At 40.4% G+C, this 25929-nt stretch overlaps 2 protein-coding genes across 6 annotated transcripts in view; one reads left to right on the forward strand and one right to left on the reverse strand.

Moving 5' to 3' along the window:
• LOC133653633 (formin-like protein 3) overlaps window positions 1-25807 on the forward strand; it is a 70929-nt gene extending 45122 nt beyond the window's left edge. The window contains exons 6-26 of one of the 3 annotated variants that reach the window (XM_062053132.1): window positions 782-928; window positions 1868-1976; window positions 2145-2221; window positions 2609-2702; window positions 5113-5187; window positions 5291-5401; window positions 5512-5661; window positions 6223-6324; window positions 6490-6859; window positions 8802-8894; window positions 8972-9096; window positions 9168-9370; window positions 9439-9742; window positions 9809-9889; window positions 9975-10104; window positions 10909-11069; window positions 11198-11299; window positions 15368-15460; window positions 15561-15684; window positions 18506-18621; window positions 24890-25807. In XM_062053132.1, coding sequence (XP_061909116.1) covers window positions 782-928; window positions 1868-1976; window positions 2145-2221; window positions 2609-2702; window positions 5113-5187; window positions 5291-5401; window positions 5512-5661; window positions 6223-6324; window positions 6490-6859; window positions 8802-8894; window positions 8972-9096; window positions 9168-9370; window positions 9439-9742; window positions 9809-9889; window positions 9975-10104; window positions 10909-11069; window positions 11198-11299; window positions 15368-15460; window positions 15561-15684; window positions 18506-18597 — 2743 coding nt within the window. In that variant the 3' untranslated portion in view covers window positions 18598-18621; window positions 24890-25807. The remainder of the gene's footprint in view (window positions 1-781; window positions 929-1867; window positions 1977-2144; window positions 2222-2608; window positions 2703-5112; window positions 5188-5290; window positions 5402-5511; window positions 5662-6222; window positions 6325-6489; window positions 6860-8801; window positions 8895-8971; window positions 9097-9167; window positions 9371-9438; window positions 9743-9808; window positions 9890-9974; window positions 10105-10908; window positions 11070-11197; window positions 11300-15367; window positions 15461-15560; window positions 15685-18505; window positions 18622-24889) is intronic. The other 2 variants (XM_062053133.1, XM_062053134.1) reach the window with 2 other exon arrangements.
• A 106-nt stretch (window positions 25808-25913) lies between these two features.
• LOC133653630 (low-density lipoprotein receptor-related protein 1-like) overlaps window positions 25914-25929 on the reverse strand; it is a 221021-nt gene continuing 221005 nt past the window's right edge. For all 3 annotated transcript variants that reach the window (XM_062053126.1, XM_062053128.1, XM_062053125.1), the window contains one exon: window positions 25914-25929. This exon is cut by the window's right edge and continues 1439 nt beyond it. The gene's annotated coding sequence lies outside the window, so the exon portion shown is untranslated.

Here is a 25929-nt window from a genome sequence, read left to right on the forward strand (position 1 = left end):
GTTCATCAATTAGACACACCCGCTTGACCTTATCGTACATTTGATTGTTTGTAGTTATAAAAAGTAGAAAAAAAATAATTATTGTTTGTAGTGTGAAACATGTATATTAAATGACACAATACAAAAATATAATGGTATTTTATTTATTTGGAAGAGTCCTTTAATGCGCAATAACATTTCAGCATTTCCTGACAACGTATGCATGTGCAGATGCAGGGGGGGCATGAATTCCAATAGGGAGCAGCATGTTGTGCAAGCAACACCAGTCGCCATTTATTAACAACTGTTCGGTTTTAAACGTACAGCCACTGTTGTTGTTTTGCCACCACGACTGTAAAAGTGCTTGATTTTATAAGCAGCGGAGCCTGCTTTTTAAATGTTAATATTGCTGACGATCCCCTCCAAATCCTTGAATTATTCAATCATGGCTGCACAAATTGTGGTTGTAAATAAAATGTGATTATTTATGCAGCCCTATTTGCAATTGTCTAAAATATCTTGGTAAGATGAATAAATAAGGTTCAGGGGGATGAAAGATCCAGCCCAATGTCTGATTCATTAAAATAAATATTTAAGAGGTGTGTGTCAAAGCTTTTGTCCTTATAGTGTTGTGTACTGAAATGCTTACACTTTGCCTGAATATGAGTTTTCTTTGCTTAGCTTGATGACAGTACTTGTGATAACCCCCTTGCTGCCTTGCTCACCTAACCTCCCCTCCTGCATCTCACCTACTTCCATCCCTGCGCCTCTTTGTATGCCCGTATGTCTGTATATGGCCTAGGTTGGATTTTGAGGGGCTGGAGAACGGGGAGGATGGCTTCTTGGACAAGGCTAAATCTTGGAGCAGGTCCATAGAGGATTTGCATCATATGAGCACTCAGCCCTTCTGCAACACACTGGTGCGCTCTGCCCGCCAGTCTGTCCTCCGGTATGTATCGCTAGCTCGCTTTTGTCTGCTGTTAGCTTGTTCCTGTTGTTGACCTGCCCTACTAACCCAATGAGAGCTGTGAACATGCATTAGCATGCAAGCCAGTCGTGCTGGTGCTGTTTGAGCCCGAATGGTCAATAGGTTATGACTTCAACACTCTGCTCAGATCATAATATGCATCTGTGTTTGCACCCAAGCCAGGAAATAGCCGCATCTCTGATTGTCTAATTATTCACCTTATTTCACTCAGCAGCATATACAGTACTCGTATGATACTCGCTACGATTAAGTCTTCATTAGATTTTTATGTTAAGGTCAGCTTTAAGTTTGTATTTCATTTAATTGTATTTTTAAACACATCCCACAAAATAAAACAGATAATTCTGAATGCTCCTGATTTTATTTTCTATTTCTTCCCATCATTCATTTTATTTTTTGCTCCTACAATTTGGTAATCTATATATCAGAAATCCCTCTTGATATGATGCACTGCATTTATCAACATGTCTCCTGCAGTGACACTCAAAATGGAGTATTAAGAATATTAGAGTTTATGTTGTCTAAAATATGCAGGTTTACCCAATGAAGTGGTCATTATATATGTGCATTGCACTGTTCATACTGCACAGAAACAACAGTGTTAACAGCACACGTCAGTTACATAATTGTCATTTCTCTTTTCTGACTTTCTGTTGACAGCGGGAAGAAAACCACACATCTCCCATCATGCATCTGTTACCTCAAAACCATCTAAGCTTTTTTTTTTGAGCCAGACCTCATTCCCTCTCATATTTACTTAGACGGCCATTCTCCACGTGATACGTTTAAAAAAAGAGTTGTGTAAATGGCAGATAAATAAATCAAACAAACTGCGTGTTTAAGCAACACATTTAAAGTGTTGACATGTGACCAAGTCATAACTTTGACCATATGTTGCAGCTATGGCTCAGTCTCCAGCAGCAAAACCATCAAGAACTCCCGACTTGTCAGCCAAAAGGATGATGTGCATGTGTGCATCATGTGCTTGAGAGCCATTATGAACTACCAGGTAACAAACAGTGTTGCTAAGGCGACCGCAAGCTCATACACATTTAAGTGAATGTATTTGTCAGGACACTTGTATGCTTCCTGTATGGTGAAGTACTGCATAGCTATATTTATTCATGTCTTCTTGTCTCACCACATCCCCTTCTGTGTGTGTCTCTTCTCCATGCAGTATGGCTTCAATATGGTCATGTCTCATGCGCACGCTGTCAATGAAATTGCCCTCAGCTTGAACAATAAGAGCTCACGGTAAGAACTGAGGCCTCGCCATCACCATGGATGCAGGGCCGGGTTGAACAATAGGGGACACCCTGCAGCCTGTTCATATGATATGCTTCTCTTTCTCCATGGTGCTCACTCCTTCTCTCTCTGAAGTTAGGGATCAGAGGCCTCCATAAAGACTGTTAGAGGAATGTTTACTGAAAAGAGATTAGTGCTTAAAACTCAGTGGCTGATCACTTCATAATGAAGGCAAAAGGGGTGGGGTACTTTAAAACTATAAAGACCAGTCCTTGCCTTAGACCTTAGTATTAATAACTATGAACCACATTTAAGATGTACATATATCCATTTTATATTCTTTGTTTTTGGAACTTTCTGTGCCGTGCAGCTAATGAGTGCCTCCCACACTTCCAGGACAAAAGCCTTGGTCCTTGAACTGCTGGCTGCCGTCTGCCTTGTCCGAGGAGGTCACGAGATCATCCTGTCAGCATTTGACAACTTCAAAGAGGTTCCCAAAGCGTACAATTTGAGCTTTTTTATTTATGTCTATTATTTTAAGACCAAAATTATTCAGAGATTTATTTGGTGAATGCATATCTGTGAAACTGTAAGACGTTGTGTCATGAAATAGCACTGTATATTTGAAAAAACTAAATTCTATATTTTTAACATATAATTTTAAACATTTTAAAAATAGTTTTGACAAAAATATTTAATGTCCAAAATGTCATATAGTTTTGAAATACAGATATTTCCCCTGTTCACATTTATATTACATTCAAATGTTCTCTATCAGTGGCTATAAACTGACCAATTTCAATAGCATTGCGTCACACATATTTTTATTCAAGTCATACCAGAATTTTTTTTTTTTTTTAAATATGCTTATCGTCATCTTTTAAACATTAGTACTCACCATTGCTTGTGTAAAGTTGCATTCTGAAGACATGTTCAAGAAATAAGAATAAACTAAAATGCATCGTTAAATATGACAAAATGTAATTAAATATAAAAACTACTTGGATACAAAAGTATTTGAAAATGTTAAAAAGCATAAAAAATGAAGTTGTTTTCATCAATATATTTAGCCCAATTTCTTTCTTTATTTTTTTGCTTCTTTATTGTGTCATTTCCAGCCAAAAGATAACCACTGAGTGCATTTCATTCACCTAAACCAATGTTTCTGAAATATTTTCTGTTACTTCTAAACAGAAAATAACTCCCATATAGTTACCTTTACACTCGTTTCACCCAAATTAGTAGCCTTGAGAGAGTTTTATTGTAGATTACAGTACTTACCGAAGGATCTTCCAAGCATCACTTCTATGGTGGTTGTCGCCCAGCCACTACAACACAGCCACGACGAATAAAAACGTTGTCACATCCTAAGTAATTCCTCTAAGTTAGAACTGGGCTTCCATGTATGAAACCATGGTGATTACCGTTCTGTATTAGGATTGCGTGTCTGCATTGTTATTCCGTATCGCTCAGGCCAAAGCTGTGTTATTGATGTTGAAAATGAAGTGCATCAAAAGAGTTCATCTCCACTTTGGCCAGACAGCTGCTGATAGCTGATAGCAGTTTCAGTTAGCCTGAGGTGCCGCTCCAAATGTCTGATGCTACGTCCAGCAGTTGTCTGAAATCGCTCGAGTCAAAGGCTCACCAATGTCTATATGTGTTGTTGTTAAGACAGGAGTTGAGGATGAAGTCCATCAAAAAGTTGTTCTGCCAAAAGGTGGTCAATTTGAGATTGTCATGGTGAAGATAGAGTCGCACCCGGATTAGCGTTGTGTTGTTTACATAGTAGAGTTCACCCTATTCCGGAAAACAGAGGTTGTGCTTTGTCGATCGCCTCAACATTTTTTTTCCTGGTAGCAAGGGACGACTGTCGTCTCAACTGGTAAGAAGCAAATCTCATACATTGAAACATTTGTGCAAGTTAACATGCTTGTACAACATTATTATCCCCATCAAAGCAGTGGCAAGTTTGTGTTGATTTACCATTGTTCTGTAGGAGATAGAAGAAGTCGAAGTGAATCTTTGTGTATTCTAAAGTCTTCAAAAATAACACCCATGAGATCCATCAAGTAAATGACCCCACATTACTGGGACGCATGGAGGCCTACAGAGCCATCATGGTGAGATGAAAGTTGATTTCTGGGAGCTTTCACCTCCACAGAGGGTGTGAGGGAAGCTCTGAGGCGTCCCTGTCAGAGGTCTTTAGCCTCATTAGGACACCAGATGTGAGCCAACCTTGGACAATGATAAGGATCAGTGCCCTGATGGGAGCCAGAAGACTGCAAATGTTCACTGAACCTCTTCCTGTGCAGACATGTAAATATCAAAACAAGAATTAAAGCACAAAGAGCATATGAGTCCACTCATCAAAACAAGATGTTATATTGAAAGTAATATTTTCAAAAAATTGTTCAGTGGCACATAAGTTAATAATGCTTGTTTTTTTTGTTACTATGAAAATAGTCATAAAATTTACTGGAAAAACATGCCAGTGTTTGTTTGCACTTCTCTTACTATTTTAGGTCTCAAATAATTGCCTAATTTTATTAAATACAATTGGCTCGCCAGGTTGAAAACAAACTGTGTAGCTGTTAGGATAATCAGTAGACATTAAGCTGCATTTTGCAAATCCCTGATGGTTTTATATACAGGTATATACATTCTATTGCTTTAATCCAATAACTAATACCGCTCAAAACACATGAATATAATATGCTGATAAAGAGAAATAAACCCTAAAATGTTTAGTAAATTGTTGCGCAAGCAAGATAAACAGTCTTGACATATGTGGTTTATTTCCCTTGAATTAATCAAAACAATTGTGTTCAGTGTCAAATTAAAGCAACACATCCAAATAAAATATAATGTCAACGTGACAAAAAAACTAACTTTTGTTTTAGGTCTGTAAAGAAAAGCATCGTTTTGAGCGACTGATGGATTACTTTCGCAGTGAAGAAGGAAACATCGACTTCATGGTATGATCTGCTTTGTATAGTGGGTGTTTATTTTCCTGTGAACACATCTTTCCTAAAATGAAATGCAGGTTTGTATCTAAATCTGTCCTTGTCCGGGGTCCAGGTTGCTTGCATGCAGTTCGTCAACATTGTGGTCCACTCAGTGGAAGACATGAACTTCAGAGTCCACCTGCAGTATGAATTCACCAAGCTGGGTCTGGATGACTACCTGGAGGTAACAATCAGAGGAGATAACAGTCAAACATTAAAAAAAATTAAAATAAAACAATCTCTAATGTGTTGTATTTCATATCACTGATTCTGATTCTCCCTCCCTTGTGTCAGAAATATAAACACACAGAGAGTGACAAGCTGTCAGTGCAGATCCAGGCCTACCTGGACAACGTGTTTGATGTGGGTGGTCTTCTGGAAGACGCAGAGACTAAGAATGCAGCACTGGAGAAGGTGGAGGAGCTGGAAGAGCACCTGTCTCATGTAAGTGCACCACCCACCCTAGACCACCAAGGCTGCTCAGGGCCCATTTATGACAATGCTGTGGTTCCCTCCGCTACATATATATGTAAATATACCTAGGCTGTTTCAACACCATGATTACAATTTACAATGTTTTGGATAATCATAGGTTGGGTAACTTTGGAAAACATGAAGCATGTTACAATCCTAATATTGTTCTCATGCTGGCTCCTTCTTTTCATCCCACGCTGCCACGAAAAGAGCGTCTTCACAAGGAAAAAGTTGTAGGCAGCCCTGACATCATTGAGGAATTTCATAACAAACTCTGCTCTCAGGGGTCAGGAATGATGAGGGAGGATGAGACTGAATTCCACTGCAACATGTGCCATTTTTTCTATTTCAAAATAAAAGCTGCATCACGTGCTCGGTGCATCATGCTGCTGCTGCTGAGATCACATTTCTCATTGATTATGCTCAGTGTGAATAGGAGCGTGGGAGGGTGGGGACTGGGAAAGATGCTGATGTTTTGAATCTTGAACTAACCTCTTCTGGTCCCGCCGCTCTCAATGTCACCTTTCCCAGGTGACCGAGAAGCTTCTGGAGGTTGAAAATGAAACAATGATGAAGGTGGCTGACTTGGAGAAGGTTGTCCTCCAGAAGGATAAGGATCTTCAAGCAATACGGGTAAGCTAGCGGTCATATTGGTGGAAATATTGCAGATAGGCTTTACCCTGTTAGCAGAAGTATTTAGCTAAATCATTGTGATAGCATATGAGGTCAGCAGGAAGAAGGATGTTTCTTCAGCTTGTCAAGTCATGTGCTTTTTATCGCCCCCTGGTGACCGCCCAGGAGACGAATGAGTCGACCAACACGCAGGTCAACACCCTGAGGAGGGTGATCAAGGAGAAGGACGCTGCCTTCCAAAGGCATTTCAATATCGAGCGGCGGCTGCTGGAACTGGAGCAGCAAGGCACGATCCGACTGCACAAAAAACCCGATGGAGACATTGCCATCGAGCCGCTTGGAGTCGGGGGTGTGGTTGGCGCGGTAGGAAGCGGCGGCCTTGGCATCCCCCTGGCTGACATAGGGGCGCTATCTTTGGGTTCAACGGCGTCCCTGACGGAACCGGGAGGACCAGACCCAAGTTTGCCTCCAGCAAGTGAAGCTCCACCCCCACCTCCTCCACCGCCGCCTCCTCCTCCTCTGCCATCTGCTGCAGGTAAGCAGCCATGACATTTGTAGGGGGTGGAATTCTGAGAGGTCTAGTTTCAGTTCACCTCTCTTACTTATTTATGCTGAACCAATTAGAAGTTGTTATAGCGGAATTCTGCTGCAGACAGGAAAGGAAAACTACATCGTATTTCCTTTGTGTATAGACACCATGTAAAAGTGACCAATGTACTGTAGGTGGTTTTTCAGTACACACAACTATAACATGCACTTCTTACAACAAACTCATTGCTTCACTAACGAAACCTTTACTATTTACTTATATACTTTCAGTAATATTTAGAGGCTTTTAGTTCAGTGGTTCTTAACCTGGGTTTGATCGAACCCCAGGGGTTCGGTGAGGAGGCCTTAGGGGTTCGGCGGAGGTCACACACCCGACTCATCTTGTAAATAAAAACTTCTCCCTATCGGCGTATTACGTATACGGCAAGAGCCGAAGTCACACTGATTTGCAGGTGTGTAATTTGTTGTGAGTTCATGCACTGTGTTGGTTTTGTTCTTTGAACAAGGTGATGTTCATGCACGGTTCATTTTGTGCATCAGTAAAAAAACATAAATTTGTCTTGAATTTGAAAAAAAACTAAACATTTTATTTTTCACTAAAGAAGGCACGGTGGAACAGGGGTTAGTGCATGTGCCTCACAATACGAAGGTCCTGCCTGAGTAGTCCTGAGTTCAATCCCGGGCTCGGGATCTTTCTGTGTGGAGTTTGCATGTTCTCCCAGTGACTGCGTGGGTTCTCTCCGGGTACTCCGGCTTCCTCCCACCTCCAAAAACATGCACCTGGGGATAGGTTGATTGGCAACACTAAATTGGCCCTAGTGTGTGAATGTGAGTGTGAATGTTGTCTGTCTATCTGTGTTGGCCCTGCGATGAGGTGGCGACTTGTCCATGTGCCCCGCCTTCCGCCCGAATGCAGCTGAGATAGGCTCCAGCACCCCTGCGACGCCGAACGGGACAAGCGGTAGAAAATGGATGGATGGACTAAAGAAGGGTTCGGTGAATGCGCATATGAAACTGGTGGGGTTCGGTACCTCCAACAAGGTTAAGAACCACTGTTTTAGTTATTGAAATTATTGGTACCTCGGTTTTTTGTTCGTTTGGATGAAGCCCATATCGTACGAAAACCAAATGCCTTTATTCACGCTGGTAATGTAAAGGCTTCTAAAATGCCACACAATACACAACACAAATCCAATTTGATGACAACTCATGTTGACGAAAATGGTGATCCAACTCAGTAGTTTTTCTCACTTTATTTAACAAAGTGCTGTCACTTGCCACTTTCCTTGACCCCATAGTGGGTTATTTTGCAGTTACACTCAGTTAATAAATAAAATAGCACAGACTAATTGTTTGAGTGACTGATTCCGCGCAATGATACGTACTAGTATGTTTCCTGCAATGTTTGGCCGTACAAAAACCTTGGAAAACACTTGGCGAACATCGATCCATCCATCCATTTTCTACCGCTTGTCCCTTTTGGGGTCACGGGGGGTGCTGGTGCCTATACTTGGCGAACATTTCCGTTAAAAAGAAAATCATACAAATATGTGGCGTAGAAAACGGACTGGACAACTGTAATAGCTTTCCTAACCTTTAATTTAGTAATTCTACCTTCTTGATCATGCACTGGTCAAATCATTAAGCACGACCTATCATCATACACCGTTATTTACTGTGTTGTTTGCGGTTTGTGGCATAAAATGTTTTGCGCTTCCTAATTTATATAACTGTAAAAGGCGAAATATTATAAAAAGCTCTTAGTATGATGCAGGGTAGTTCTACACACATGTGAACAACAACCACAATAATAGACCTATTGTCAAGCATTAACATCTTTATAATTATTGAACTATTGCATTGGATCTCATACACACTTACTTATTTGAATAGTTTTTATTTGTTTAATATTCCATCATTCAATACAGGCCCCAGTGCTCCAGTCCCACCACCACCGCCACTTCCTCCGCTTGCTCCACCTCTGCCTTCTCCCTCAGTCATCCTGAGTGTGGGTCTGTCAGGTAATAAGACTTTTTGCAGTAATGAATTGGAATACCTCCAGCTAGAGGAGCAGATCTCCATATATGCTTTCTTCCAGCTATTAGAATCAAGAAGCCAATCAAGACCAAGTTCCGCCTGCCTGTGTTTAACTGGACTGCTTTGAAGCCCAATCAGATCAACGGCACCGTCTTTAACGAGATCGATGATGAACGGGTGCTAGAGGTAAATCAAACAGATGAGCGTCTATGAGTTAAGAGAGATGTTTCAGTTTCTCCACTGTCATTTCTCTGCAGGTACTGGATTTGGAGAAGTTTGAGGAGCTTTTTAAAACGCGCGCCCAGGGTCCAATTGTGGACCTGTTGTGCACAAAGAGCAAAGTGGCCCAGAAGGCTGTAAACAAAGTCACCTTGCTGGATGCCAATCGCTCCAAGAACTTAGCAATCACACTGAGAAAAGCGAACAAGACCGCAGAGGAGATCTGCAAAGCAATAGAGAAGTATGCACGCGTCATCTTTCATCCACATAAGCTTGAGCTAGCTTCAACTAATATACACGTCCGCCCAGGTTTGACCTGAAAGCCTTACCAGTCGACTTCGTGGAGTGTTTGATGCGCTTCCTGCCCACGGAAGCAGAGGTCAAGGTGATGCGTCAGTACGAACGGGAGCGGCGTCCACTGGACCAGCTGGCCGAGGAGGACCGCTTTATGCTCCTCTTCAGCAAGATCGAGAGGCTCACGCAGAGGATGAACATCATCACCTTTGTCGGAAACTTTGCTGACAACGTCAACATGCTCACGCCTCAGCTCAACGCTATCATCGCTGCCTCAGGCTCAGTGAAATCCTCACTCAAGTTAAAAAGAATGCTCGAGGTTTGTTTCGTGTTTCTTTTTCGCGATCGGTGTGTACAAATGTTGATTCTTCTGTTCTCCTTGTAGATCATCTTAGCACTGGGCAACTACATGAACAGCAGCAAGCGAGGCTGCGTTTACGGCTTCAAGCTGCAAAGTCTTGATCTGGTGAGGAACACAGCACACATTCCTCAGAGTGTACACGGTTTACCGCCGCCATGTTTTTCTTTGATTCCTTTGTTTTGCTGCACAGCTGCTGGACACCAAGTCTACGGACAGGAAAATGACGCTGCTCCATTACATAGCTCTCATTGTGAAGGAGAAATATTCCGAGCTGGCCAATTTCTACAATGAGCTGCACTTTGTGGATAAAGCCGCAGCGGGTGGGTCCTCGTTCTCTGAGTTATGACAGTTGCAGTGTGATGATGCACACAGAAATAGCAGGTCTCTTTTTGCACAGTTATCTCTGAATTCTTTACAACAATGACATTTACAGGGTAAGCACCTCATGAAGTAAAGCCAAATGGAATTATTAATAAAACATCATTAATTTACATTGCTCTATAGAATCACAATTGTGTTTGATTTTGGATATTGGCCCTTTTTATTTATATATTTCTATATTTTATGTTTGTATATTTTACCTGTCAAGTTACGGACAATCCTGGACATTCTGTACATTTGTTTGAGACAAAACTTAAGACTCAGAATTTTGCATAGCTTATTTAAGGGACTTAAAAAATTATAAAAATACAGATTTACAGACTCTAAATTACTCAAATTATAGCATAATTAGTCATTTACACCTGTAGTCCCAAAATAGGAACACAGGAGGACAATGAAAAATAAATAAAAATCATTAAATAAACATACAAATATTTTAAAATGAACACAATTAAGCATTTTATTTTACCAATGTAACACTGATGGAACGACAGAGGCTTTTGATTAAGGATTTTTATAGATTTTTTAAAATTTAATTTCTATGGGTTTTATATTGTTTTTAGTCAGTGACCAGGTTAGGATAATCAAAGTGTGGCAATCAATGTGTGAAAATATCACTGAGTGTAAAAACCCTTACCAGATTTGATTGTCTTAATTGAACTTTATGAATCAAGTGAACTGCTTTGCAAACGGTCATATTGCAATGCTTTAACAATAACATATTTTCTTGATTGTGCCCAAAGTTTCACTGGAAAATGTTCTGTTGGATGTGCGAGAGCTTGGGAAGGGCATGGAGCTGATCCGAAGAGAATGTAGTCTTCACGACCACTCGGTCCTTAAAGGTTTTGTCCAGGCCAGTGACTCACAGCTGGACAAGTTGCAGAGGGACGCCAAGACTGCAGAGGTATTTGAGGCTTGACGACAAGAGACAGAAAATAGACATGAAGCAAACATGTGTCCTGGATGCTGCTTACTCACTTCTGCCATGCTTGCAATACTGCCTCATGTTTGGTTCTCTCCTCCCAACTCTAGGAAGCCTTCAATAATGTGGTGAACTACTTTGGAGAGAGCGCCAAGACAACTCCACCCTCCGTATTCTTCCCTGTTTTTGTGCGCTTTATCAAGGCTTACAAGGTGAGCACACTAGGCAGTATTTGTCCTCACTCATTCACTCACACAGGTTGGAGAGTTAAGGACATTTCTTGAATACACTTGAATACTGTCCGTCTCTCTCTCGGAGCAGAGAAAAGAAGAGCAGGGTAGAGTTTTGTCCGCCCCGGTGCCACAGGACGTGGCGCTCAGTCTGAGGCCAAATAACAGGAAAGGCCAGCTGTGTCTGACAGTAGAGCTGCAGCTGGGGTGTTTAGACGGCTTCTTCCCTTCTTGTCCTGTCCTCCCCTTTAGTCGTGGACGGCCTCGCCCTGCCCTACCACACAGCACACTTCCTGGGATTGTTCTCACTCCAGATTTATGGGATCTGTTCACGGAAATGTGCAGCACAAAAACTTCTGTATGCATGTGTCTCTGTAACTTTGGGTTTTGCTCAAGGAGTAGTTACACAGGAATTTATTTCAGTTGTTGTATGTCACGGTTAGGTTACTGTCCAGAGGGTTGCAGGCATTATATCTTGCAAGTAATTTGGGAGGGGGACATTTCCCCTGCACTTTTTCAACGTGCAAAAGTAATGTTACACTATTGAATGCAGGCAAGTCAAACACCAGCGCCAGTTTGAAAACAGCTGTTCAGGCTGAAGCTTGTCTCATTAGACCACCCAGAAGCTCATTGGTTGGCTTTCCTGGGCTGCCTTTTTGCCAATGTGACGATGATTGGCAACATACAGTAGCTGTCCAATCAGCAGTCAGATGTGAGATAAGAGCGAGTTGGCCTCTACATGGAAATTTGAATCACGAACAAGTGAAAACATTTTGTTGGAAGCAGATCAGAATCATATCCATATTTAAGTGTTACTTCTTTCTAAAAACTCCTATAGTCATATTTACATCAGCTAATGTCTCGTGTGGTACAAAGTGCTTGGATTCGAGTGTCCTTGGTTAGAGTCAGAGCGCTGTTTATTCTCTTTGTTGAGACTGCCATTACATTCCTAAGATAAGGAGCACAGCTAGACTGGGGAAACAGCAGGCGGGGGACAGAGGGAAGATCACGGGACTTCCGGGGGTTTGAGGGGAGACCGAGCTAGACCGATCTGGACCGGGCTGGGGAACGCTGGTGTGCTGGATTGGTCTCAGTTTGTCCTCTAAGCTTGGAGAATAAACCACCAAATACCAACTGCTGCCTGTTGATTGAATATAAACATCAGCTTATGTGCCATAAAAAGAATCTGGGAGAGACTAGCAATTTGAATTCCCCATTGGAGGAATGCTGGTCGACGCAACAATTTGGGGGCTCGTCCGGGATGGCACGCTGTTGATTGATGACTTCTTGCAATCTTCTGGACAGACTCAAATGGCCAATACAAGGTGAGCAGAGCCTTTTTATATAAAATCTGCTTTAGGAGTCTGTCCTGAAGTCTGTAAATCAAACACTGTTTTGTAATCCCAGGCACAGATTGGTGATTTTGATAGATTGATTGCATTTTTGCCGAGCCTGCCATTGCATTAAAATTGTAAATAAGTGGTCAACTCAGGCCACTGTGTCTCGATTACCATGACGGGCAGTTTCATTGACGAGTGAACTAATAGTTGGGACGCCCACATCAGGAGCCGCAGCAGGAAGTACCGACAGGACCCCTGCTGGACATGAGTGTCAACGGACAATTTTATCAGCCACCCATTCGATTCTGAATGCAGAGGTACCAAAAAAACTGTGTGCTTCCTCTTTAAAGGTCGAAGGCTTCGCTGGGGTCACAAGAAGGTTACCTGTCACCAAACCACTTCCGGTTCAGATTGCTGGACCTCCTTTACACTGTACCCTGACATTCAAATCGAATGGGTGGCTGATAAAATTGTCCGTTGACACTCATGTCCAGCAGGGGTCCTGTCGGTACTTCCTGCTGCGGCTCCTGATGTGGGCGTCCTCTTACACGCCTTCGTGTTCGTTTGTTGGCACGACGGAACCTTTCCTGTTCGGAAATGTTCAGACAGTCACGACTCCAGTGACCAGGCTGGTCACAGCCGAAACAGTGTCTACCCCAGACCGGCTTTGAAGCATCGTGTTGTCCACCACCCGAGTCCAACCGCACGTCTGTTGAGGATTCTTTCCTCCACCTGTTGGAACTCAAAAGCAAGGTCACCCACTGCTGAATATACCCTAGCTGATCTTTGACCTTTTGGTTCTTTTAACCTTTTATCTTCAGCGATCTGTAATTTAAGTAGTCGTTTCCTTGTTGCTCTGTCGTTAGCCCTATTTTGCATGGGATAAATACATCCCATGCACCTTGTATATCAGGGTTAACTTTGTCCAAAGTGTTTGGCCAAAGGTTCCCTCCCGGAGGTACAGGTGGGAAAGCAAGGTCAACAATGGCTTGCATGTATGCATCGGCAAGAGACTTATATTGTAGCATGTCCAAAGTGTTAATGTCATGTGTCAAAAATGTCTGCCGGAGAAAATGGTCAGACGTGTACAAGGGGTTAATTTTCGGAGGCAGGATTAATCTTAGAGGGGGCGTGTTAATACCTCCTTCTCTTGTCACTGGAGTAGGGGGCGGTGTCCTAGTCAAAGTCTGGGCGGGTCGTTTGAATTGTCTTGCGCATGCGCGGCAGACAAAAAACCAATCAGTTCATTCTGTCATTAATCATCGTTTCTTTTGCTGCATTTCGTTTTTCCACGTAATCCCCGTTTACTTTTATAGTACGCCAAACTCTTAAATTCTCTCCCTGAGTGTTCCATTTTCACCAGCGCACACACACACACACACTCACACACACACTCAGCAGCACACACACACGAGCACGCGTAAGCACTCCCGCACACACACACACACACACACACACACACACACACACACACACACACACGAGCACGCGTAAGCACTCCCACACACACCCACACACACTCACACACACACTCAGCAGCACACACACACAAGCACGCGTAAGCACTCCCGCACACACACACACACGAGCACGCGTAAGCACTCCCGCACACACACACACACACTCAGCAGCACACACACACACGAGCACGCGTAAGCACTCCCGCTCACACACACTCACACTCAGCAGCACACTCTCTGCGTTTCACTTTACCATAAAACTTCCAGTTACTTTTTTATTTATTTTTTAATTTTTTTAATTTTACCAGACGTTTGAGTTCACGACTTTTCGAGTATTGTAAACTCCCTCTTTGGGAGAAAAAAAACCAGAGGGGTCCACTTAAAGGTAGTCGTGTTGTTGACTAATACTCGCGCATAGGACTTTTGGTTATATGAATCTGTAATTGAAAAACAAAAAACAATTGGTTTATTTGGAATTTTGTTTTGAAATACAAAAAACTAAATTGAAATACAAGGCACTCTATATAATAACTTGATCCAAAAAATGGTTTGATTTTCATTTGAGACACTTGTGATTTAGGGCTATATAAATAAACATTGATTGATTGATGATTGATTTTACATTTCATGTAATAAAAATCACAGGTGAGAAGAAACAAAATAACTGACCAAGACAAGAAGTTTCTATTTTAAGACAAGACTGCAGACAGACTTGTACAAAGTAAAAAAGTCAGTAGATTTCACAGAAAAAAACCCAACTGGTAGCTCAGTCAGTAGGGAAAAAAAAGTGGTTAATTTTTGTAATTTTACCATGAAATTCTGGCAACTGAGTTGACAGTTTTTAACTGTAAAATCTACGGATCGTTTTTTACAGTGTATAAAAAACAGTGCTGGTTCTGTTGTCAGAATATTAGAGAAACATCTATTTCTGGCTGGTGATTTTATTTTAAAAAAATATAAAATAAAAAAAACATTTTTTAAATCCCGCTATTAAATCTAGACACTTTATTTGTCAATGTAATTTTTCTTATTTCAAAATGAAATTTAGATCAACCAAATGTTTTTTGTTTTCCATTCGTGAAAGGTAAATTCACTGAGCAAAAACCTGCACTGACCAACATTTTAGATGAATAATCACATCATTATTGTGATTTCTGTTAGTAGTTGTGTGATTCTTATTTTTTTCTTCTCTCTCCCCTTTTATTTGACTTTTTTTGTTGCTGACTTGATCCTGTGCCTTATCTCAACAGGATGCCGTGGGGGAAAACGAACAAAGAAAAAAGCAGGAAGAAGCAATGAGAGAAAAGTTACTGGCCCAAGAGGCTAAACAGCATGACCCCAAGGTATCGCCCAAGTGCAAGCCAGTCGCTGCTGCTCAATGAAGCTTTGTGCTTTGTCCAAAAAGCACACTGACTAAAAAAAATTCTGCCGCTGCTACTTCAGGTTCAGGCCCAGAGAAAGAGGCACCAACAGCAGGAACTGATCGCTGAGCTGCGCAAGCGACAGGCCAAAGACCATCGGCCCGTGTACGAGGGCAAGGATGGCACCATAGAGGACATCATCACAGGTGGGACAGACAGCACCTCTCTAAGGTCCCGTGTGGTCCCCGCCGGCCACCACACTCATCACGGTTCCAGGATGACTGTGGTCATTCACTGTTCAGCTACCTTAAAGTGCACCTTGTGCTATGTGGTACACACACCGTCACATCTGGAATCCTGCACGTAGCATCACTTTATTCCATGACGTACTGTCTAGATAAGTTCTTAAATGTGCGTCCAAAGTGGGCGAGCCGCAAAAGTTTGATTCCAAACGTTCTTGGTAGAGGCCATTGCTTCTTCTCAAACTAACTGTATTCACCTAAAGAGGACCTATTATGCTCATTTGTGACTTCCGATTTAAAATATAGATTTAGAAAAGTGCTCCCTGCTAATAAACCAAGTAAGGCAGTGATTTGGTAAACATGTTAGAATGTAATTAATGAAGAAAGGAAGGTATGTTATACTGCTACATTTTCCCCCTAAAATTATTATTCATAATAATTTGTATTAATTGTTTTATTTTTATAACATATACATATTTTAATAAGTTATTTACAGTATTTATTGTACTCTTTTCCACTTTTTTTCAGATGTATAAATTAGTTTTACAATTCATATTCAATTTAATATCAGCTGACTCCATTCCTGCAAGCTCAGGAACCTGTTATAGCATATTATGGTGCCTGTATGGAACAAAAAATTAAACAAAAACTTAACGCCCCTATCTCATATCAGTCTTATGTAAGAAATAAGAGTTCATAAATAAATGATAAGTATTTTAAGATAGGGTGTTACATTTCAATCACTCTGTAAATAAATGGGCTATACTTGTATAGCGCTTTTCTACCTTCAAGGTACTCAAAGCGCTTTGACACTATTTCCACATTTACCCATTCACACACACACATTCACACACTGATGGCGGGAGCTGCCATGCAAGGCGCTAACCAGCAGCCATCAGAGGCAAAGGGTGAAGTGTCTTGCCCAAGGACACAACGGACGTGACTAGGAAGGTAGAAGGTGGGGATTGAACCCCAGTAACCAGCAACACTCCGATTGCTGGCACAGCCACTCTACCAACTTCGCCACGCCGTCCCAAATACAACTCAAATGATTAAAAGTCACCCCGCGCTACATCATGCTTCAAAGTTTGCAGCTTCACGGTATCGTGGCTTTCTTTTTAAAGCATATTCTTTGTATTTTTGGCCTAAATTGGGCATTTTCAACCATAAAAATTGATAAATTAACTAAAATTATTATTTCTACAATAGTAATGGCCACTATATGAAACAATGGCTCCTAATGTCAGTGCAGGATTTATATTTTATTTTCTATTATTGTCTAATATATTGCATGAGAGGAGTGTAAATGTGACTATGTAGGTGTTATTTCATGTCTAAAGGGTTCTAATATTGTTAAAAGCCGAATTTAGAAAGGTTGTAAACAGCTCGGTTTATGGCATAGTATTAGAATGGTATTTATTAATTCCTGCTTTATAGAAATTAATTTACCCTTGCCTGGCCTGGAACCAATTAACAGCGATAAACAAGGGTTTAATGTAAACACTTATTTCAAAAAGTAGCAAAATAAAATAATGTTTAAACATGACTATTCATGGTCAATGTCCTTATATGTGTTATACTGTTTGTAATATTGCAATATTTCTGTGATGTAAAACAACGAAACATGTTTTTAACACATTATTAGGCCTGCTGCGAGTCTAATAATTGTCCTTAAGACATATAAGATGCATGACAAAAATTGTGTTTTGGGCTACATTTGTTGGGAAAGAATACGTGCATACAAGTTTACAGAGCCATATTGCCCCTCAAATTGCTGCCGTGGCGCTTGTTTTGCCAAGCCCAAATAACCGGATTAAAAGTCCCGGTCAGAGTTGTGGTAGCAACACCCATACATTTGTGTCCTACTAATGGTAACATTTTTCATTTCTTTCCCATTAATTTATTTTGGTACAAACATGCTTCAAGTTAAATTACAGTTTGATTAAAAATCACATAGATAAAAAAAATGTGGAAAAAAATGTGTAACATGGTATCATAAAATTCTGCTTAGGGCCCCAATTTAGCCAGGGGTGGCCCCTGAAGACAAATCTACAGTAAAGCACAAGATAATTTATACACTGACCAGATTTTCAGTGGAAGTGTGTTTTTCCATTTATTTTAATTATATATCTTTCTTGAATTGTGACATGGTAGCACAATTTGTCCAAACTAATCCTAATTTTTCTCAACACATGTATGTTAAAGTTAAAGTACCAATGATTGTCACACACACACTAGGGTGGCGAAATTATTCTCTGCATTTGACCCATCACCCTTGAACACCCCCTGGGAGGTGAGGGGAGCTGTGGGCAGCAGCGGTGGCTGCGCCCGGGAATTATTTTTGGTGATTTAACCCCCAATTTAACCCCTTGATGCTGAGTGCCAAGCAGGGAGGTAATGGCTCCCATTTTTATAGTCTTTGGTATGACTCGGCCGGGGTTTGAACTCACAACTTACCGATCTCTAACCACTAGTCTCTAATGTTGTGACGTAATTGTTGATTAAAATGGTGCATTTTTTTACCTTTTCTGTATACAAAACAATGAAAGTGGAGAATAATACAGGAAGTAAGAGCCAGCGTCATAGGTCCTCTTAAAGTGCAACAAGAAGCAGCCCTAGGGATAACGCATTCAATGTCACTTTGTTGACGTTTGTGTTGATAATCTATAGAACACAGCTCATCATCCTCCCTAATGCTGTGTGAATGTGCTCCAGGTTTTACCCACCCCTCCCCCTCCCCCTCCTGACCAAGACAATGTTTTCTCTGCCCTCCCTCCCCCCCCAGTGCTGAAGAGCGTGCCCTTCACAGCCCGCACGGCTAAACGCGGCTCACGGTTCTTCTGTGAAGCCAACCTCTGCGACGACGCCAGCTGCTAGCCCCTCCCCCTCTTTAACGCCAAGGTTGTCCAGGTGTTTCTTGTATGCACCCCCCCCCCCTCCCCCCTCCTCCGAAACCCCACCCACTCTGCATGCAGCATGATTCCACCACCACAACTAGTGTGCACTAACTCAGGCCGTCATTTTGTTTGTGTTTGACTTGAGAGTACTCCTATCTGCTGATAAGAGTCAGACAAACCTCTTTGTGGCGTCTTCTCACACGCAGAGAAGAGAAATGTTTGGTGCTTGCAATATCATTGGCTGAGCATGAATTATTAGTATTCTTTAAAGTTGTTACTTTTACCCACAATGCTTTGTTCCGTGACACTAACTGGTTTGGTGTTGGTTTCCCGCTAATATGTGACTTTTTCTCAACCGCCAGCTGAACTGAAGATTTTTGAGAGTTTTTCCTAAAAAGCGGGTAAGAAAGGTAGCCAGGCTGGAAGAATTTGTCCTGCTCAGTCGCGTCAGCCGCTTCAGCTTTGGGTGTAAACTTTGCTTCTACTCTGCAAAAATAGGCTGATTATTATTGTTATTATTATTATTATTATTAGTCCATGCCCCAAAAGCTCAAATCAACTCCTATCATTTTCAGATCGGTGACGATGCAAGTATTTTTGTAGCAAAACTATATCAATCTGTGTGTGTGTGTGTGTGTGTGTGTGTGTGTGTGTGCGTTTGTGTGCGTGAGTGTGTGTGTGTGTGTGTGTGTTTGTGCGTGTGTGCGTGTGTGCGTGATCTGAGCCCTGCATATCAGTTTTTTTTAATTATGTGTGTTAAAACAATCTACATGTCCGTGTTTTGATCTGTGTGTCTGTGTTTGGATGTGTGTGTGTGTGTGTGTGTGTAAACCAAGTCTGAGTGTCTTTGTTGCTATTTGTGTGTCTGTGTTTAGATTTATGTATGTGTAAAAAAATTATGCGTGTCTGTGTTGAGATTTGTGTGTGTGTGTGTGTGTGTGTGTGTGTGTGCGTGTGTGTAAATAAAATCTGTGTATCTGTGTTGAGATCTGTATGTCTGTGTTTAGATGTATGTGTGTGTGTGTTTGTCAGTGTATATATATATATAAAACAATCTGTGTGTCCGTGTTGCGATGTGTGTGCCTGTGTTTGTTTAGATTTGTGTGTGTATAAAAGTCTTTGTTGCTATTTGGTTTGCGTGTTAAAAAAATATTTGTCTGTCCGTGTTCTAATCTGCGTGTCTGTGTTTGGATTTGAGTGTGTTTAAAAACAATCTGTATGTCCATGTTGCAATCTGTGTGTCTGTGTTTAGATTTGTGTGTGTGCAAAACAAGGCTGTGCGTCTCTGTTGTTGCTATTTGTGTCTCTGTGTTTAGATTTCTGTGTGTGTGAATACAATCTGTGCATCTGTGTTGAGATCTGTATGTGTGTGTTTAAAATGGTGTGTGTGTGTGTGTGTGTGTAAATAAAATCTGTGTATCTGTGTTTAGATCTGTGTGTCTGTGTTTGTTTAGATTTGTGTGTAAGTAAAAACAACTATTTGTTGCTAAATTATTTGTGTGTAAAAAAATATCTGTCTGTCCGTGTTCTAATTTGTGTGTTTGTGTTTAGATATGTATGTGCAATGTGTGAGTTTGTGCAGCAATCTGCACATGTAGAAAAGGTATGTGTGTAACCTGACCTTTCCTTCGCCTACACTCACCACTAGTGGGCGTCTACAGAAGCACCACCCAGTGATGTTAACCACGGCTGAATGGCAGGCGATACTGATAGTCTATATCGGATTGTTACTTTTTACATGAAATCAGTGTATCGTTTAGTCACTCGTGCAAAATAACGATCTGTATAGACACGCACAGATTGAGATTCGCATTTGTTCGCAGATTGTTTTGCTACAATAATACTTCCATTAATATCATACCATTTTAACACATAACCATGTCTTTCTACAGCATACTATTATTGTCCTGTATCATCATCACCCTCACCCACTCCTGTTTGCTGCATGTTGTCCAATGTTTATTCAACAAACAACGTTTTGTCCTGTGCTAACTGTGGCTAGCGATGTACGCAACAATCTGTTTGGTCAACAGGCTCTAGGAATAATGCAGTAATAAGACATTATGAACATGTTTAACAATAGATCCTAGAAGAGCTGGATGAAAAAGGATCTCTTCCAAAGTTCCTAGTGTTCAATACAGTGTTATAGAACTGCATTGTTTATCTTTGTAATACAGTAGAACCTCAACTTCCAAGTTGTTCTAATTTGCAGACTAATTGTCGCGCTTTAAAAAATAAAATAAAATACAGTAAATGCATTAGCAGTGTACGTCACTGGCTCAAAATAAAAGGCCACCACAATTGACTAGCATATGTTTATTAGTGGTTGAATTTAAAAAACACATTTAAAAATAATCTCTGAATTTTTTACATTACAATTTGAATGGAATAAAATATGTTGTTTGGTTTGAATTCCAGATAGTTAAAAGTTGTTCAGACTCAAACTATTCTAAACCCTTAATTTAGCTCAAATTTGATCATCCATAATTATCATTTGAAGATACGGAAAGGCTGTCCTCATAATACAAAATAAATAAGTACCGTATTTTTCCGACTATAAGTCACAGTTTTTTTCATAGTTGGGCCGGGGGTGCGATTTATACTCGGGAGCGATTTATGTGTGAAGTTATTAACACATTACCGTAAAATATCAAATAATATTATTTAGCTCATTCACGTAAGAGACTAGATGTATAAGATTTCATGGGATTTAGCGATTAGGAGTGACAGATTGTTTGGTAAACGTATAGCATGTTTTATATGTTATAGTTATTTGAATGACTCTTACCACCGATTGTAGCTGAGATAGGCTCCAGCGCCCCCCACGACCCCGAAGGGAATAAGCGGTAGAAAATGGATGGATGGATGGATAATATGTTACGTCAACATACCAGGCACGTTCTCAGTTGGTTATTTATGCATCATATAACGTACACTTATTCAGCCTGTTGTTCACTATTCTTTATTTATTTTAAATTGCCTTTCAAATGTCTATTCTTGGTGTTGGGTTTTATCAAATAAATTTCCCCAAAAAATGCGACTTATACTCCAGTGCGACTTATATATATATTTTTTTCCTTCTTTATTATGCATTTTCGGCAGGTGCGACTTATACTCCGGTGCGACTTGTATTCCGAAAAATACGGTAGTAGTTGTTTACGACTTTGGTTTCTTAAGTGGTTTGACTGCAGGACCCACCATCGCCTCTTAATGACAAGCACACAGTCAACTATTTGAATTTAATTTTTTTTACAAGTAAACAAAAACAAATGTAATGATTATGTTTACAAGTAAACAAAAACAACCACCAAATTCACTCGCTCATAAAATTGTCAAACATCATGACATAAACTATGAGTTCACGCTCTAATAAAATGAACTGCAAAAACTTCCTGAGCCTTTAATTGCTTTCTTTGTCTAAACCGAACCCCTGAAATCAATTAACTGAAGTTGGAACATCTGGGTAATGTTTGTTCACTTCAAAGAGCCGTTCGAAAGACTCGACTCGTTCGCCAACATCACATCTCTACCAGGCAAAGACCTTGACCCACTGGAAACAATCCAGCAATCACTAATCAGTGGTTTAGGTGATTATACTGCCACCTAGTGGTGTTTTATAGGTACTGCTGGAGTTAATCAGTGTGAGCAGGCAGTATAAGAACACATTTTTGGTGACTTTTTTTACAATTAACCCTCTTGAGACATTCAATTGTAATCAATCTATTCCATTTATTTGGATTCACATATTTTCAAACTTGTTTTGGTTTCAAATAACTTAAATCCTAAAGAAAAATAGGAAACATGTAATGTTTTTTATTTGAACTCTTTTGAAGGACTTTGATTCGATAATGTCGCAGGTTTAAATTACACGAGGGAAGGGATTCATATGACCACTTTCCTGGGGGAAGTTTTTGTGAGATGAACGTGGGGGGGTTAATCCTTTTGCAATGCAGTCTGCTGAAAATGATGGAAAGCGCCACTCTCCATAGCAACTGACGCTGTGGTCAAAGTTGGAATTGCCGCAAAATACATTTTAAGTCCCAGTAGAGTGGAAAAGCAAGTTGACTTTATATGCTGAATTGTGTTTCATTGTATCCAATAAATCATATCCAATTGTTTTTACAATCCGCAAAGTATGTGAAAATACCGTCTAAACATCACAAAATGCCAAATATCAGACGGCCATTTTGAATATTCCGCTCCGAATGTCTTCGGCAATTTTCCGTAGATTCGGGGTCGGATGACGTCACTCCGACCATATCAGTCATAGTAAAAATATGCAATCATTAGAGCGAGATGTGCCGTCTATTTTTCATAATCCCAATGTAAGACATGAACACAAATTTTTTTCTTTTTTTATGCATTCTAAATTCTAAATAAATAAAAAGTCCGCTAACAATTGAGTCAATGGGGGCTCTCTACTCCGCCCACAAAGCCCTCTAAATAACCATCCAAAACATGCCAACATTACTGTGTTTACACATCATGACCTGAATATCAACCAAATATTTGCAATATTGTTATCATAAGTGCCAACTAAGACAAACTATTTTTAGCGGTGCATTGGTAACAGACAGATAACTAGCCCTGTGCTGCTGTGCTGTGAGCTGGCCCCGATGTCCTGCTACTGCTGCATCGCGTCTCAGCTCATCAAAGTCATTCCAGATTATAAATCATGCCTCTCATCTGGATAATAGGATAATTAATACATACATCTAGAAGTTGTTCATCTGTGACATTCAATTTATACCCGGAGATGGAGACAAGGACACACGACCGAACACAGTGTCTGCAGGGAGACTTCCTTGTTAACCCTTCGTGTGCATCATGATTAATACTTCATCTAAACGGGAAGATATGAACATCCTATCAGTTCTCATAGCAGTGAAAGCAGACATTATACAGTAAGTGATCGTTTTATTATGTTCATAGTTTGTATTTCTTGCTTAGCACTTGGGAATATTGCTACATGATGCTTTGCACCCAAAGCTGGAGCTGCTTTAAAAAAAAAACAACTTATAGCTCTCCCTCCTTATAGTCAGGCTAAAAAATGTTTGGTTTTGGATCATAATTTTTCCAAAAGTAATCGTTGCTGCCTCACACAACAAAGTCTGCATGATTTGCATTGTTGTTGATGGGGAAGGGATCTGTGGTTCCCAACTCTACGTCACGAATCACGATTATCTCTCAAAATTGCTCGGGAATCTCGTGAGATTGACACTCTTTTGATCATATCTAAGTCTTTTGGTGTCATAAATCCGATATATATGATAATAACTTCAATATATAGATTATTTCCATTTTACTGGTACTTTAAGATATTCAATTGTTGCAGTGGTTAGTGCACCGCAACAACTCGTCACGTTTCATGTGTCAGGTAAACCGCGACGAATGGAGCTATATGAATGTCCTTCCTACTGTAGTAAAATGACTCAATGTTATGCAAATGTATACTTATCGAAAACATAATTTGATCAAAGGCCTTCAAATGGTTAAAAAACAACAACATTGTATGTTTAGTTTTTTTTGAGAGATTTGAGTAAAAAAAAAAAAATATATATATATATATTTTAAAAATGTTTTTGTCCTGTTTGGCTTTGGGGTATTGTGCAATAGCTGCCAGAGTATTGTACACCTGTGATAGAACTGGACATCAACATTTGAACATTTAACACGAAAAAAATCAAAAAATCATGTATTGTAGAGTAACACACAAAAAATACACAAAAATAAAGCAAACATTTACTGAAACAATAAAAATGTCTGTTTTTATCCCCCGAGGGTTAATGTACAAACCCCAGAGTTTTAGTGCAGTAAAAAATGTCGTGTTGAATGAGATTCTTGTACTCTCGTGTTGTCACAATTATCACAAAATCTTGGTTGAACTTTGGGAGGTTCGATTGTATTTTGAGTTTCATGAGCACGTTAATACACAAAATGTTAACAACTGACAATTATCATCATACATGTTTCAAGTGTTCATAATGTTGTGCGCTGTACATAGGAACGAATAACAAAGTATACATTTGACAAAGATTTGATTATAGAAACTGAGGAGCTTGTTGACCAAAATATTTTAAGTGGAATTCAATGAGAGCTTCTTGAAGCTTTGAATTTCACATTGAGGTGAAATCTAAAGTTATGGCAATGTTACTGCTACTCACTGGTTATTGTGGGCAGGAAATATGTTGTGTTTAATAATAATGAGTAGATGTGGGTCCGCTAACACTTGTCCCCCTCATCCCCTCCCCCATCTTCATGCCTACTCCCAGATCTGAGAAACCAGCCTTACCTGCGAGCTGATGCCTTGCTCCGGAACGGTTGGAAGAGACCCTAAAAACCACTTATTCACCCCTTGTACCACCAACCCCACCATAACCCACCTCTCCGTGTTGCCCGATGGTCAGTCTTGACCCCGAGGCTGCACATCACAAAGACTGAAAAAAAAAAAAAGAAGGAAAAAAACAGGACAGAGGCCTTGTTTTACTCGGGTAATTTATTTATTTATGGAGGCCTTTTACAGCCACTTTAAAGTGAGGGAAGCACAAAGGATCATTGTTCTTAGGACGCCACATGGAGGACAGGTGAGCGGAGGGACCTCAAAGTGTGCATCTCATTCCCACGCAGCTGCACAAGGACATGGACCACAAGGCAATCGAGTGGAGACGCTGCCTCTGGGATGTTTGGGAGACATTTGGGGATCCCTCACGTCTTCACAATATTGCCACTCGACATTCCAATAAGCCAAAAAAAAAAAAAAAATCAAAACGTCTCATATTTTTGCCTCATATGTGCCTTTGATGATGTAAACAGTGTTATGTCTTCCTAATATTTGTGTTGTACTTAACACCTTTCCAGAATGTATTGCCTTGTACTATAATATTGGCCTTTATGATAGCGATATCATTATGCAAAAGTTACTTTTTTAAGAATGTAGAGGGGTGCAAAAAAAGACTTTTTAGACTGTGTGTGCCTTTTGGAACACTTTCTACCACTGTGGGAAATGAACTTTGCTGATGGACTCTCAGCCGATGAGGATGGACCTTTTTGTTACACTACTTCTTCCTGTGACGACATTAAATATACTGTACAATCAAATCAAGAAATTCACTAGAAAAATGATCTTGTGTCGATTGTTTTCTGTGTAATAAAGCAGGGGAATTATGTAAAAACTACAAAATTGAGCACTTTATCCATGTTTAAAAAAAAAAAATCAAGTTCTGTTTTTTTTTTTAGCAAGAAATGAAACCCTTGCCTCCTTTCGCCACCTCTCTAAATGACACACATGAGCCACAGTACATTTCTACTATAA

This window comes from Entelurus aequoreus, linkage group LG07, assembly GCF_033978785.1.
Source record: "Entelurus aequoreus isolate RoL-2023_Sb linkage group LG07, RoL_Eaeq_v1.1, whole genome shotgun sequence".
Taxonomy (NCBI): Eukaryota; Metazoa; Chordata; class Actinopteri; order Syngnathiformes; family Syngnathidae; genus Entelurus; species Entelurus aequoreus.